Source organism: Cebus imitator, unplaced genomic scaffold (genome assembly GCF_001604975.1).
Source record: "Cebus imitator isolate Cc_AM_T3 unplaced genomic scaffold, Cebus_imitator-1.0 Scaffold77, whole genome shotgun sequence".
Taxonomy (NCBI): domain Eukaryota; kingdom Metazoa; phylum Chordata; class Mammalia; order Primates; family Cebidae; genus Cebus; species Cebus imitator.
In genome coordinates, this window is record NW_016107392.1 from 2,449,731 (window position 1) to 2,463,959 (window position 14,229).

The 14,229-nt window shown below is 37.5% G+C and overlaps 1 protein-coding gene across 2 annotated transcripts in view; it reads right to left on the minus strand.

The window, feature by feature from the left end:
• The window catches only part of EXOC4 (exocyst complex component 4), an 808,787-nt gene that overhangs the window by 577,010 nt on the left and 217,548 nt on the right, over positions 1 to 14,229 (minus strand). For both annotated transcript variants that reach the window (XM_017532629.2, XM_037739981.1), the window contains exons 8-9: positions 12,152 to 12,297; positions 7,501 to 7,589 (exon numbers count right to left, since the gene is read on the minus strand). In XM_017532629.2, the coding sequence (XP_017388118.1) occupies positions 7,501 to 7,589; positions 12,152 to 12,297 (235 nt within the window). The remainder of the gene's footprint in view (positions 1 to 7,500; positions 7,590 to 12,151; positions 12,298 to 14,229) is intronic.

Consider the following 14,229-nt stretch of genomic DNA (forward strand, 5'->3'; position numbering starts at 1 on the left):
TTCAAATTTTAAAATTCAAATACATTATATTTCATTTACCAGCATTCCCTCTTTTCTCACACCTGTAAAAATGAATAAATAGAATTTTTTTAGAAATAAGGTTAGATGTCATCAACTGGTTCTGTGTGATGATCAAGTATCATATCTCAAGAGTGAGGTTCTTAGGCTCTACTAAGTAACGGGCTTTGTGATGGCTATTTTGTACCCTCAAGATCCATTTTATCATAAATTCCAGGCTCTTCCACATGGTTCAGCTACCAATGGTTTGTCTACCGGCTAGACAAAATATTGCACAGATCACATTGATTCAGAAAGCAAATCCAATTTATATAGACTAAATCCATAATGAAGAACATTTTTAAATAAAATAAATTACTAGATTATACCGATTAAGGTTAAAAAGTGGTACACTTGATAACAATCTTGGCATAAGAACATTTTTATTTCCTAAATGATATGAAATAATGCAATCTGTTCATGACCTGAGGAAAGTATATTTTTTAGTTACAACATCTTAGGGATAGACAAAAAATTAGCATTTGAAAAATTCTATTATAACTTTATTATAAGACAAATCTTACAAATAAGTAAGTTAAGATCATTCTTTTTATAAAGTAATAATATAAATATATGAAAAGGGGAATCAATTTTAAACACTATTTTGGAGGCTAAAACAGAAAAGATAGCTATTAAAAATTAAAAGTTATTTCAAAATAATTATATGCAATTTTCAGAAGAAAAAAAGTACTTTTTTTCATGTTCCCTGCATATTGTTACCAGTTATTAACAATGTCATTAAGCAAATTCTAGAAGGCTACAAAGAATTTTCCATTCAAATTTCAGGGTATAAAGTTTTGCAAGTGCTGCTTATATTTAAGGCTACAGAACGAGTATACAACATGAGCATAAAATTGCTATACTAAACAATGCACCTCACTTTCAATCAATATAACCCTGAAAACGTATGCAAAAGTGAAATATTGCTTTAAGTGCTCTATTATAGAACCGCTTATTATTTAAGAGACTCCTATTATACATGCTTTTGGAAAGAAAAGATAACTCATAGTTCATCTATCTCAAATACTGTCTTTTCTTAAGGCAAGACACCCCAGAACAGATTAATTACACACAATGTCATTAACTGAACATACAATATTATTAAGTATTCATAACCCTAGTCACAAACAATCCATTAAAGAGAAAAACTCAGAAAATTCAGGTCAGGCCAGTATAAGGGCTCAGTTTTTCCCTATTCCTGTATGTCCATATTTACTATGTAATGCAAATCATCTTAAAGAAGTGAAGTCTCAAGTGGCTGGAGCTTTACAGAACATTTTCATGTCAGCTATAGAACATTTTTATGTCAGGGCTATAGAAAGGCCACGCATTATACTAATGGAAATAAAAATGGCACTCTACAGGTAATATCATTGAATAAAAACAGAAGTATTAAGTAGCCCCAAGATAGAAAAGAAACCATAATCAAAATTGAGTATATATTTCTATTTCAATCAATGGCAATTAATATACTCTTACCCATTCATGAGTTTTATTATCCTTAAAAATGTGAAAAGACAAATTACAGAATCCCAGTCTGTTTATTTAAACAACCACTAGGGTTTCTCAAATAAGTAGCCTTGTACCTACAAATAAGGAGATATCAAAGATAGAATAATATATGTTCATCAAATGTTTTTAAGGGCCTAATTCAAGCCAAGCATTATCCTAGGCATTGATATGTACCCACGAATAAGGTTTGCATTCTGGGTCAACGGAAGTGTTGGATATTAACAAGTTAACAAATTAGTAAGACAGGTACATATTAAGAAAAGTATGAGAAAACAAGTTTTAAATATTGTGATAAAGAATTATAATGCGGGCAGACAGGATGCTAGAAAAGGTCAGGAAACAATGAGATAAGGGCAGGAGACATAGACATGGAGGTCAGCTGTGCTCGGGTACTGACTGATGCTTGGTCTTGGCGAGATCATCTGGGGAGAGTACACAAAGTGAGCAGACAAGAAATCCCAGGACCAAATCATGAGACATTCCAACAGGTTTTTGACATGACTCAGAAAGAGCATGAGGATAAGAAAAGAAAAACAACGGAAAGAACAAGTGAAATGAATACCAGAAAAAGCTAATACTAAGTCTGCCAAGCAGAGGTCACTGGTGACTAGGAGGAGAGCTAATTTAGTGAACTGGAGTTGAGGAGAAAATGGGAGGTAAAGAAGTAGATGCAGTACTCCTAACTCCATGATGATAAGCTTTTTATTTTTATTTATTTATTTATTTATTTACTTACTTATTTATTTTGAGACAGTCTCGCTCTGTCACCCAGGCTGCAGTAAGTGGTGCCATCTCGGCTCACTGCAACCCCCACCTTCCAGGTTCAAGCAATTCTCCTGTCTCAGCCTCCCAAGTAGCTGGGATTACAGGCGGCCACCACCATATCCAGCTAATTTTTGTATTTTTAGTAGAGACACGGTTTCGTCATGTTGGCCAGGCTAGTCTTGAACTCCTGACCTCAAGTGATCTGCCCCCTCGGCCTCCCAAAGTACTGGGATTACAGACATAAGACTCCGTGCCAGACCCACAATTACTTTTTAAAACACCACTTTATAACGTAAATCAACATTGCTATTCTAATTTTTCTAATTTAGAAATTTCTAATATTAATAATTTAATATTTAAGTTAATAGTCACAACATTCCCCTAAAGTAGTCAGGACTAATAACATTTCTATTTTTTTCCTATGAGAAAACTGAAGCAGATAAACCTGTGAGCTTATTTGGTCATAAGTGGCAGTCTTCAGATTATTTTTTTTAACCCTTACCAGATAATATATTCATCTATCCCCCTGAAGAACTACACATTAAACCTGAGAAACTATATTCAAATTAAATGTCCATTAAAACTTGTATCTTTCTTCACTCACAACACTGCTGTCTAAGTACAATGAAGCAGCAGAGGCTAAAACCACGGGAAGCTTATGATTAACACAGACACATCCACAAGTTAAATTTCCACCTGGTATCTCACACATTTTGAAGCAGCACCCCCATCTCCGCAGCCCAACTGCCAACAGCAGACTATATAATGAACCATCTGTACCATAACAGTCAGAGCCTATTGAGATGGGTTGATAACACCAAAGAAATCTCATTTTTTAAATCCTTTTATCCCCTTGTACGTTGTTAGACTGAGTAACATTTCTAATTGTATGATAAATTGAAAATGTTGGCAGGAACTTAACTTTTGTAAAATTTGAGTTTTTTAACATTACTTTGATTGTCTTTCTGGTGGATTTCTTTGCCGCTCCCCTGCAACAGAAGGAAAAGTTGACCTATGAACCGAAACCACTGGGAAGCAAAGCCTACAGCTATGTGGTGTTAACAGAAGAAACAAAAATCTTCCCCTTGTCTATTACGGTTTGACTGAACTATTCAATTACGCCTTTTCGGGGATAAGCTGTAGTGCAGATCTTACTGTGGTCCTTAGACCAGCCAGATTAATGAAATAACTGAAAAAGGACAGCCATTTTTAATAGAAGACAGGTATGATTTTCTTCTCTTTTTTCCTGTTGAAATGTTAAAAATGTTCATCAGAGAAACTTTTCCTACTGCATGAAACACCATCAGACTTTTACAAAAACTGGTCCACTCATTCATTCTCTCACCAAGTGTGCAATATGCTAGCTCATCTAAAGTATTTCTAATGATTATTAGGAACATAACGTGTTTGCTAACTATTACTTTCTCTTGTAACCAGAAATATTCCTTGCTGAAAACTGGTAGGTTCGATAAACTAGTGCTTGAAAGCTCATATTTCAATTAACTTTTTGAAGGATAGGAAAATTCCTAGTTAGATTATAGTGATTTCTCCATTAACCATCCTCACATCAGAGTAAAATTTCTCTGTCACTTACATTTGAAAATGTTTTTCAATTACATACAGTAGCTTTGTCTTGGACCAGACAGCTCAAGGGCAACATTTCTACTTAATAAAGCTTGTAACTGCAGAGGACAAAACCCTATGTGTATACCCTCTACTTTGCCTTCAACTTAAAGACTAATGGAAACCTATAAAGCTGACAGTAGCTCCTTTCAGGCCCTTCCTGCCTCTCCATGGTGCTCTCTATCCTGGTTTAGATCCTAACTGTCCTCATTCATTCTGCCACTAAGTCAACCAGCATTTATCAAACATTTATTGTACCCGGAGCTGTGCAAAGCACAAAAAATAAAATAGTATTTTACTCTTGGAGCTTATAATTTTGTGAAAAACCCAAACAAGTTAGCACTGTTTCACAATGCAGTACGGAAGGTACTCAGAAGAACATCATTACAGACATGGCAGTAACACATAGCAGGGGCCACAACCCCAGAAGGTGTGTGTATTTGTGACAGGCTGAGAGGCGGGACCAGCAAGGAAGCACATCCGAATGAGTGACACCTAAATTTAACTTGGAAAGCTCAGGAGGGTTTAGCCATATAAAGATGACAGAAAGGACAAACAGAATGTGTGTGAAAACTCTGAAGTCACACCACAGTACTAGAAATAATCAAAAGAGAAGAAAAAAACCATAGCATTCAGTATATGTCACACACTTTTTGAAACACTTCCTAGCTTAACTCACCTAACTTTCACGACCACCTCATGGAGTATGGAGTGTTACCATTTTTTTTTTTTTTTTGGAGACGGAGTTTCTTTCTGTCACCAGGCTGGAGTGCAGTGGCACGATCTTGGCTCACTGCAATCTCCAACTACCTGGCTCAAGTGATTGTCCTGCCTAAGTCTCCTAAGTAGCTGGGATTACAGGCATGCACCACCACACCCAGCTAATTTTTTTCTATCTTTAGTAGAGATGGGTTTTCATCATGTTGGCCAGGATGCTCTCAATCTCCTGACCTTGTGATCTGCCCACCTCGGCCTCCCAAAGTGCTGGGATTACAGGAGTGAGCCACTGACGCCTGGCACGGAGTGTTACTTTCACTCCCATTTAGAGAAAAGAAAAGAGAGGCAAAGAGACCACGGAAGTTGCCGGAGGTTACAAAGCAAGTGCTGGGGACCTAGGTTTCTAACTGGAGGCAACCTGGGGCCAGAGCTGCCTACTCTGCACTGCCACCCTATGCTGTCTCTTAAGAGCACGTGGACCACTGGAGCAGGACTGAAAAGCCTCCCCATGGCTGCTGCACAGAGTGCTCTCCATTCTCACTCAGAGAAGCAGAAAGAATCTGCCACCAGTCCTGTGCCCTTGTTGACTAATTGTGCTTGAGTGTGAGTGGGCGATGAGAGGTCCCCTGTCCCTACATAACCACAGGGACATGCTCTGCCGGTTCATGTGGAAGGGTCGCATGGAAGGCTGCACTGTGCTGCTGACATCGACACTGGGGGAAGGTAAGCATGTGTGGGGACAAGGGCATATGGAAACTTGGTACTTTCCACTCAATTTAGCTGTGACCTTATAACTGCTCTCACAGATAATGTTTATTAATTTTTAAGAAAGAAAATAATCAGGACTCAAACTAAAAAAGAAGAAAGAAGACACTTTGTCACCATTAAATAAATTCATGTGTATTAGAGGACAGGTGGAGAGAAAATATGGAGGCAAATTTAAACTATTCCTTAAGCCACCTCTGAAGAGAAATTAAAATTAGGACACCGTGAGTGTGGAAGATACACTGGCTTTAGACAGCCAGCAAAGGGCAGCTCCAGCACAATCCTACCTCTGCAAGAATGTGTGTTCTGTTACCATCATTTCCGTTCACTCTTCGCAGCCTAGCCTATTCTCCTGGGAGGCAGCAGCCTGCTAGAGCATGGGTCACCCTCCTCCTTCACTACTTTCTGTCCTTTCACTTGTTCCAAGTCAAACTACTGCCTGTACTCCTCTACATCAAGACTCTCAACATGCATACCGCATGTCTTCCAGAAGGTATGACAACGCTTTAATAGTAAATAAAAGGTTGGTAGGCTAATCTCCTTTTCCTAATACCCTGAACATAGTTCTAGGCTTTTACTTCTGTGACCACACATATGGGCTACAGAACTATTACTATGATATAAATATGAGAGAGTACAGCAGCATCTTTGGAAAAACTTAGAGGTTATTCTATTAATAATAAAGCTGAAGTCAGGAATGACAAGGCAATAGTCTTTAAATAAAGAAAGGTTGAGCAGTTATTTCATAGTGTTTTGGTACAGAATTATGAGTCTTAAAAACTAAATATTTAATTACACAGGCCAGTCACTGCAAAATGCTAACTGCTCCCAATGCATCAAAGACAGTAAAAGTATTCGTTCCCATCCTTCATGGAGAAAAGCCCAGAATTCTAAAATAATTTAAGTAATCACTCCCTTCTTGTAACTTCTTTAGCAATTTATCCACACCATCCACTCAGTTGTTAGTATTTACTTCCTGATATTGCTGACATAAACACACACACACACACACACACACACACACACACACACACACACTTTACTTTCATAACTAGATTTTTAGGCTTTATATTTCTTTACACCCAACTTCCATTACTTCACATACCTAAGATGTCTTACACTTAGCAGGCCCTCACACTCTGTCACCCAGGCTGAAGTGCAGTGGTGTGATCTCAGCTTACTGAAACCTCCACCTCTCAGGCTCAAGCAATCCTACCTCTGCCTCTTGAGTAGCTGGGAATATGTACATGCCACCATGCCCAACTAATTTTTTATCTTTTTGTAGAGACAGGGTTTCACCATGTCGTCCAGTCTGGTCTTGAACTCCTGGACTCAAGAGAAATGTCCGCCTCAGCCTCCCAAAGTGCTAGGATTACAGGTATTAGTCACCGTACCTGACTTCTAAATTTTTTATAACTTATTACATTTACTATAATTAGCATCTTTTTGTCCCAGAAGAAAACGTTAACAGTCTGATTTTTTAATGTATTAATATTTAATTTATTTTCTAAATATTCTCTTCAGTTTACAACTCTTTGGTAACCATATATGGGTATCAAACATCCTGTGTATCAGTTATGTTGATTATAACATACTCTTTACGTTGATTATAACATAATCTTTATAGGCATTTTTTTCCCCTTTAAATAATGGCAGTGGTTGCATTTGCCCTTTCCCAAATCTCAGGGACCCCTGTCATATTCCAGAAGGTGTCAAAAACAACAGTTAAAAGTCACAGTGGCAGTCGCAGAAGACAGGCATTCTCCTAGACTGTAACTGGACTCAGGTCTTCTATCTAAGCAAGATGAGGCTGGCCTCATCTCTTTTTGCTTTGAATTCCCACTTGAACAGTAGCACATCTATAAGTCCTATGGCCACAGTAATAGTTTTACCTGCTTGGCAGCAGTTGCTGGGAAATTATAGAAGAAACAAATCATTAAGTCATTAAGTATTTGTTATCTTGAAAGAATCCTGTGAATGCAGGCCACAAACTCATGTGAAATAAAGGCTCCAAATATTCCTCTGGAAAATTAATTTTTCCAGAGAAGCCCCATCACCCACCTTGCAGTTCTCCACTCCGACTATAGAGCTCCCTTCTCTGTTCTCGCAGATAGGCGCTCATACTGATGGCATGGGAGGACGATTCGAACCTGTAATGAAACACAGGGGAAACAGACAAAACAGGTGTCAACCGAATCAGTGCTGTCCTCCATGTATTCTACTCTAGTCTGTGTGATTCTCCCCAATGTTCTATAATGACGACACTTTGGCTATACAGGGCCAGGGCCAGCTGCCACAGACCTTGATTTATGAATGATAATCCTGGCTAAGGCTCCTTTACAACCATATCTGGATCTTCTGCTTATTCTCCATTTCAACTGCCACAACTCTGATTTGCCCCAACTTCCTTTTGCCTTCAGATCCCCATCAGCCTTTGCTAGGATCCTTACACAAGCAGCAATAAGAGCATCCCATGAAGTCATTCAAATTACGTTACCATCCATCTCAAAAGCCACCAGTGACTGCCAGCTGCCAACAAAGACACACTGGATCCTCAGAGCAGAACTTGTACCTTTCTACCTCCCATAGGTAGAGGACTAGACAAAGGTCATACTAGAAATGCAGCTGAATAATGGCACCAGACAAACAAGGCATCTATGGGCTCTCCCTAACTGGCCTAAAAAACAGCCTTTTTTTCCAAATGGCTGCTAGTTTTTTGACCTGCTGCCTACCATGTAAAATACTCTCAAAAATACCAAGCTACAAAATGTTTGTTCACACCTACCCAGGAACTATTTCAGAGATTAGACACACAGGTGAAGGAGGGAGGTAGAGAGACTCATGATAAAGAACAGGTCTCTAAAACCTAAAATAATAACTATAAAGAGAAATAACAAAAACAAATTAGTCTTAAGAGAAACGTGCAGGTAAGAAAAAAACCAGATAAAATTATGACTATTTCAAACAGTAAATCCTTTGATGTGCTAAGAGATTCCATTTCAAACTGAGATTTCAAAGGCAGGATAACAACCTGCCAGACGAAAGAATCCTTCTAAGAATGACTGCCACTAAGGGGTAAGCAGCAACATAGTAAGAGCAACCGTGCTAATGGGATAGGTTTCTGGCAACAAGGCAGGCACACCATCATTTTCTTAATACGCCTTCTTTATCCTTTCCTTGACAAGGAAGATGAATACTGAGATGAATGTCAGTCTGTGAAGGAAACACTTGGGTTACTTGATCCCCTCTCTGCACCCTGCCAAGAACTAAGAGGGCACTAACAGCCAGAAAGAAGGCAAAGTGTGCAGTACTTCAAACGTGCCACCTGCCAGTCAAGTGCAGAAAAGAAGCCACTGACCTCCAAAAAGCATGCTGACAGCTATTGATCAGATATGGCAAAGAAAAAAAATAAACTCTTAAGCAACGAATAGAAAGGCACGCATAGCACAATAAGGCTGGACTTAAACACACTTAATTAACCTTAGCTGGGGCAATTAAAGAGGTACTAAAGTCCTTCACAGATGTGATAAACACAGATTATGGCTCCCCAAAATCTTAATTCTTTATGACTTGATGTATTTTTGCTACTTAGGAATTCTTTTTGTGCCTGCAACAAGTCACAGATTGACACAATTTTGCAGTAAAAGAGGCACTAGACATTATTGAGTCTCACCTCCTTATTTTATAGGCACAGAGGCAATGAGACCTGCTCAGGCACACGTGGGTTCCATGATAGAACCAAGGCTGGAAATACACAAATCTATAACAACGGCCTAATTCTGTGTCTGTGATAAGTTTCATAACTGCCCAGTAATAATAAATATGTAACAACTATTTAAGATAACTTGTTCATTTCCAATAATTTATATACATTTTTCCAATACCACAACTTCGAGAAGCATTGGCTAAATGTTTGAAAATGTGTATGCGGTCTGACTGAGGTTGAAAGTCAGCAGTGATGGTTGAGAGCATGAACTCTAAAAACCCTACAGCCTGCTTTTTGAAACTATTCCATATTTAGAAGGCTAAATTGAGCCAGAAATAGAGAAAAGAAAAGAAAAAAGAGAAACTAAAAAAAAAAGGAAAGGGCCTGGTCAGGTGCATCTCAGACAGTCTCAGTTGCCTCTACCAACCACCTTTTCCTTCCACAATCTTTGTGCTTGCTGGCATAGCCCTGATTCCATCTGGACATTCTGCGTCCTTGCTCTTTACTCAGCCATGTGCTCAGAAAAAGCGGCTTCCTCTCCAGCTGGAAACCTAGCACCAGAGAGGAACCTGCCTAGTTTAAGGCAACCACTGAGATCTGCTTCACCTTGCCAGTGACTGGTTTAGAAATGGGTATAAGACCCAATCCTAGAGCTTAATGGGAGCTTGCAGAGGGGCTTTGTCACTAGCAGAAATGATGGATAAATTGATAATTAGTATTAATTTTAAAATTTTTAAATGGTGCAGCCACTTTAGGACACAGTTTGACAGCGTCTTAGGTAGCTAAACATACTATTACCATATAACCAAGCAATGTGGCTCCCAGGTATTTACAACAATGAATTGAAAATTTATGTCCACACCAAAATCTGCATGAGTGTTTAGAGTAGCTTTGTTCATAATAGCCCGAAGTTGGAAGCAATCAAGATGTCCTTTAATAGGTAAATAAACAAGCCAGGGCATATCCACACAAAGGAATGTTATGCTCAGCAATACAAACAGATATCTATAGAACCACAACATGATGTGGGGGAAACTTAAATGCACATAGCTAAGTGAAAGAAGCCATTTCGAAAAGGCTACACACTGTATGATTCTGACTATATGACATTCTGAAAAACGCAAAAACTATGGAGACAGTCAAAAGATCAGAGGTTGCCAGAGATTAGGGAGGTTGGAGGGATGAATATGTGGTAAATGGAAGATGTTTAGGGCAGTGAAACTGTTCTGCAATGGTGGATACATGATCTTATGCCTTTGTCAAAACCCATCAGAACTGTACAACCAGAGTGAACCCTAATGTAAACTATAGAACTTAAAAATGACATCTCAATACTGGATCATCAATTCTAACAAACAGATCACACTAATACAAGATGTTAACAGGGTAAAATGGGGAGAAGGGGAAAATATAAGGGAACTCTCTTTACTTCCTGCTCTGCTTTTCTATAAACCTAAAACTGCTCTAAAAAATAGTCTATATTAAAAAAAAAAAAAAGAGAGATTCACAGGAAGAATCACATACTATTTTATTTTCAACCCTGTCTTTATTGGACTGGAGCCGATGGATACACCTTGTTATCACAATAAAAAACATTACTAATGTGTGGAGGATGAAAATGCAGAGAGATGGAAAGGGTTGAGTCCTTTATGATATTGTACAGTTGAATTAAGAAAACCTCCACATTCATCTTTATTATGTGAGATAATAACTTTCCTATAGTTCAATCTATTGTATTTAGGGTTTTATGTTACTTGCAGCCTAAAGCATTTTAACTGATATTGCAACTACTCTGAATTAAACTGTTTAAAAAGCAATGCATTCAATAAACAAAATAGATTTCATTCTGGCAGGGACATACTAAATAAATCTTCTCTCTGCTAGATCACAAAATAAAGTGTTGAAACTTTAAAAACACTACAAATCTAAGATAAAAACAAGCCTCAAACATGAATCAATAGAAGGTATTAGAGTTTCAACTGCTGAAAAAAAAATTCAATATACTGGAATACTTCCGTGGTAGTCACTGTACATGCTTATATTTACAGACACAAATTCTTAAATATCTACTAAATCCTTAAAAGAAAACAGGGCTAAAGTAAAACTGTCAGGATGTAAATCCTCCTTCTACCACTTGTTAGCTATGTCACCTTATATAACTTACTTAAACTCTCATGTCTCAATGTTTTTATGTGTACAAAGGTATTAAAAAATACAACCCTTGCCTATAAAGTTATTGTAATGAGTAAATAAAATAATCTATGAAAATTATTTAATGCCCTAATTAGCATTTAGTAGGAACTCAGTAAATGTTAGCTACTGCTGCTGCTACTGAAATTTAGTATAATCCAATTTAAAGTATCTTTAATTGAGATTATTTTGGGAAACTCGCCCAGTACAGTGCCTGATACCTAGGAAACACTTAGTTAACAGTAGCTGTTGTTATTACTGAAGTTATTATCAACATTGTTAACTATCAGCTGTTGCTAAGCAAGATACACTTTGGGCACAGGGCTTGGTAGAGTTAACTGAGGTAGTAATTAAAAAAAAAAAAAAAACCCAGATTGTTCTTTTATTAAACAGATAACCACATAAGGCCCAATACTGCATAGCTAGAGATATTTGCATAACTTTATTAACAAAGGTTGTTTCTTGGCTCTTGGAGCTTTTTGAAGGCTGACATATTTCATTTCCTTTCATTTCATATAAAATTCCCCAGAAACAATTGGGGATTTTCATTTCCCTTAATTTTACACAAAACTCCCCTGAAACAAGTTCCAGAAATTTTTATTAGGAGTTCCAGGTAGTCCAGTAACCATACCCAAACAGACACTTCACCTGACAGAAAACAAAAGTAAATAAAAGTCAACATATATTCACTTCCTCTAAATTACTTCAATCAACTTCAGCTAGAGAAAGTTATGACTATCAATAAGGTTGGAAGTCATCTTATTTCAGTCTAACAATTCTTAAAACCTATTCTCTTACCAGCAGAATAATACTTACTTGAAAAGAGAATTTTTTGGCCTTTGAGGTTTCTTCTTGGCAAAAAAGGCTGCAAATTCACGTCCAGTGCTTGCATAGCTCAATTGAGCTGATGGTTCAGAGGCCGTACGAGTATTTTTCATATCCAAGTACTCAGTTAACAGCATCTATACAACCAGATAAACCAGTTAATGTACAAATTTATAATGCGCTATTAAGAAAAACTATTTTAAAACCATGCAAATCTAATTATAAAACCTCATCCTTGACATTCAGGGGTATATTAACCTGGTCATTCATTTTTCAAGTTGGGGATCTAAGAAAAGATTCATTATAGCTAGTAAGTCATCTACTTGTTACAGATTCATGGGGAAGAGGGTGTAGTGGGCATTTGAACATGGGAGTAAAAGGAACATTTTTATTCAGTATCTACTACATGCCGGGTATTGTGCTGAGTGAGTTAATCAACATTCCTCTTTAATTACAATTTAATCGTCACTATTCTGAACTACAGCAGCATTAACAGCAGTGCTGTCATAATATTTACTGAGGGCTTACTATGATGCAGGCAACATGTGAACCATGTAAAATGTATTATCTCCTTTAAAGCACAAAAGTTTTAACAGATAAATTCACAGATTATAGATAACGAAATGGGGCTTACAGAGGTTCAAGACCTGCAAAGTGATCCCTAGTGGACTATAGAGTCCATGATCTTACCCCTCACTATAACACATAGTAGATAAATACTCCAACAACTTGCCAATGAGAGGTATAGAGAGGCCATAGGAAGCTAAGAGGTCCTGACCTGCAAAGAAGTTCCATAGCCACTACTCATATTGAGAGTTTCAACACAAGAAAAGCAACTGCTTTACAAAAAATCAACCGCATGGGGGCTCATGCCTGTAATCCCAGCACTGTGGGAGGCTGAGATGGGAGGATCACTTAAGGTCAGGAGTTTGAGACCAGCCTGACCAACATAGTGAAATCTCGTCTCTACTAAAAAACATAAAAATTAGCCAGGCATGATGGTGCACACCGATAGTCCCAGCTACTTGAGAGGCTGAGGCACAAGAAACACTTGAACCAGAGGCTGCAGTGGGCCGAGATCATACCACTGCTTGGTGACAGAGCGAGACTCTGTCTTAAGACTCTGTCTTAAAAAAAATTAACTACTGCCAGCAGGTTCTACTTATAAAATCAATCCAATTTAAAACAATTATCACAAAGCAGAAACCCATAATAGATACACTAAAAACAAAAGGCAGCAAATTAAAACATGCTACGAGAGAGACAGTAAGAGTTACAAAACAACTATGAAAATGCCAGCAGTGAAAGCTTACCTATCAATAATAACACAATGTAAATGAAAATTCCCTGATTAGATATAGAGCAGCTGAATGAATTTAAAAGACCCAATAAAATGGTGAATTCAAGAAACTCAGCCTGTAAAGACACACGCTGACTGAAAGTAAAGACATGGAAGATGGCATTCCATACAAATGCAAAACAAAACAGAGTAGGAGTTGCTATACTTATATGAGACAAAACAGGCTTTAAGTCAAAAACTGTACAAAAAGACAAAAAAGGTAATTAATAAAGGAGTCAATTCTGCAAGTGAATATAACAATAGTAAATTTATATGCACCCAACACCAGAGCACCCAAATAATTACAGGTCTATAGGTGGTGGTAAAGGGACTTGTATTTCCTTTTCTGTACAATAAGGATTGCACTGGGAAAATATAAAGCATGTCAATAGACTGGTAAATATTTTTTATTTATTTATGAAGCCACTAGAGTATTATTCAATATGTGGCTAAAATAATATGATAAATACTATCCCTGTTAATACATCACCCAAACTACCCAATGGTCAGAGAGAATATTGAGTTGGGTCTCTAGTAACAACTCAACTCAGGGACTCAATTATAATTGTAGATTTGGCGCTGTTGCTAATAAGATTTTCAACCACCTGTGATCAAAAGAAAACTAGTAAACCAGAAAAGAATTTCAAATTAATATAACACGGAAAGATATATATATATAAATGCACTGTTTCAGTCATATTTCAGATGATTAACACCAACACGACAGAAT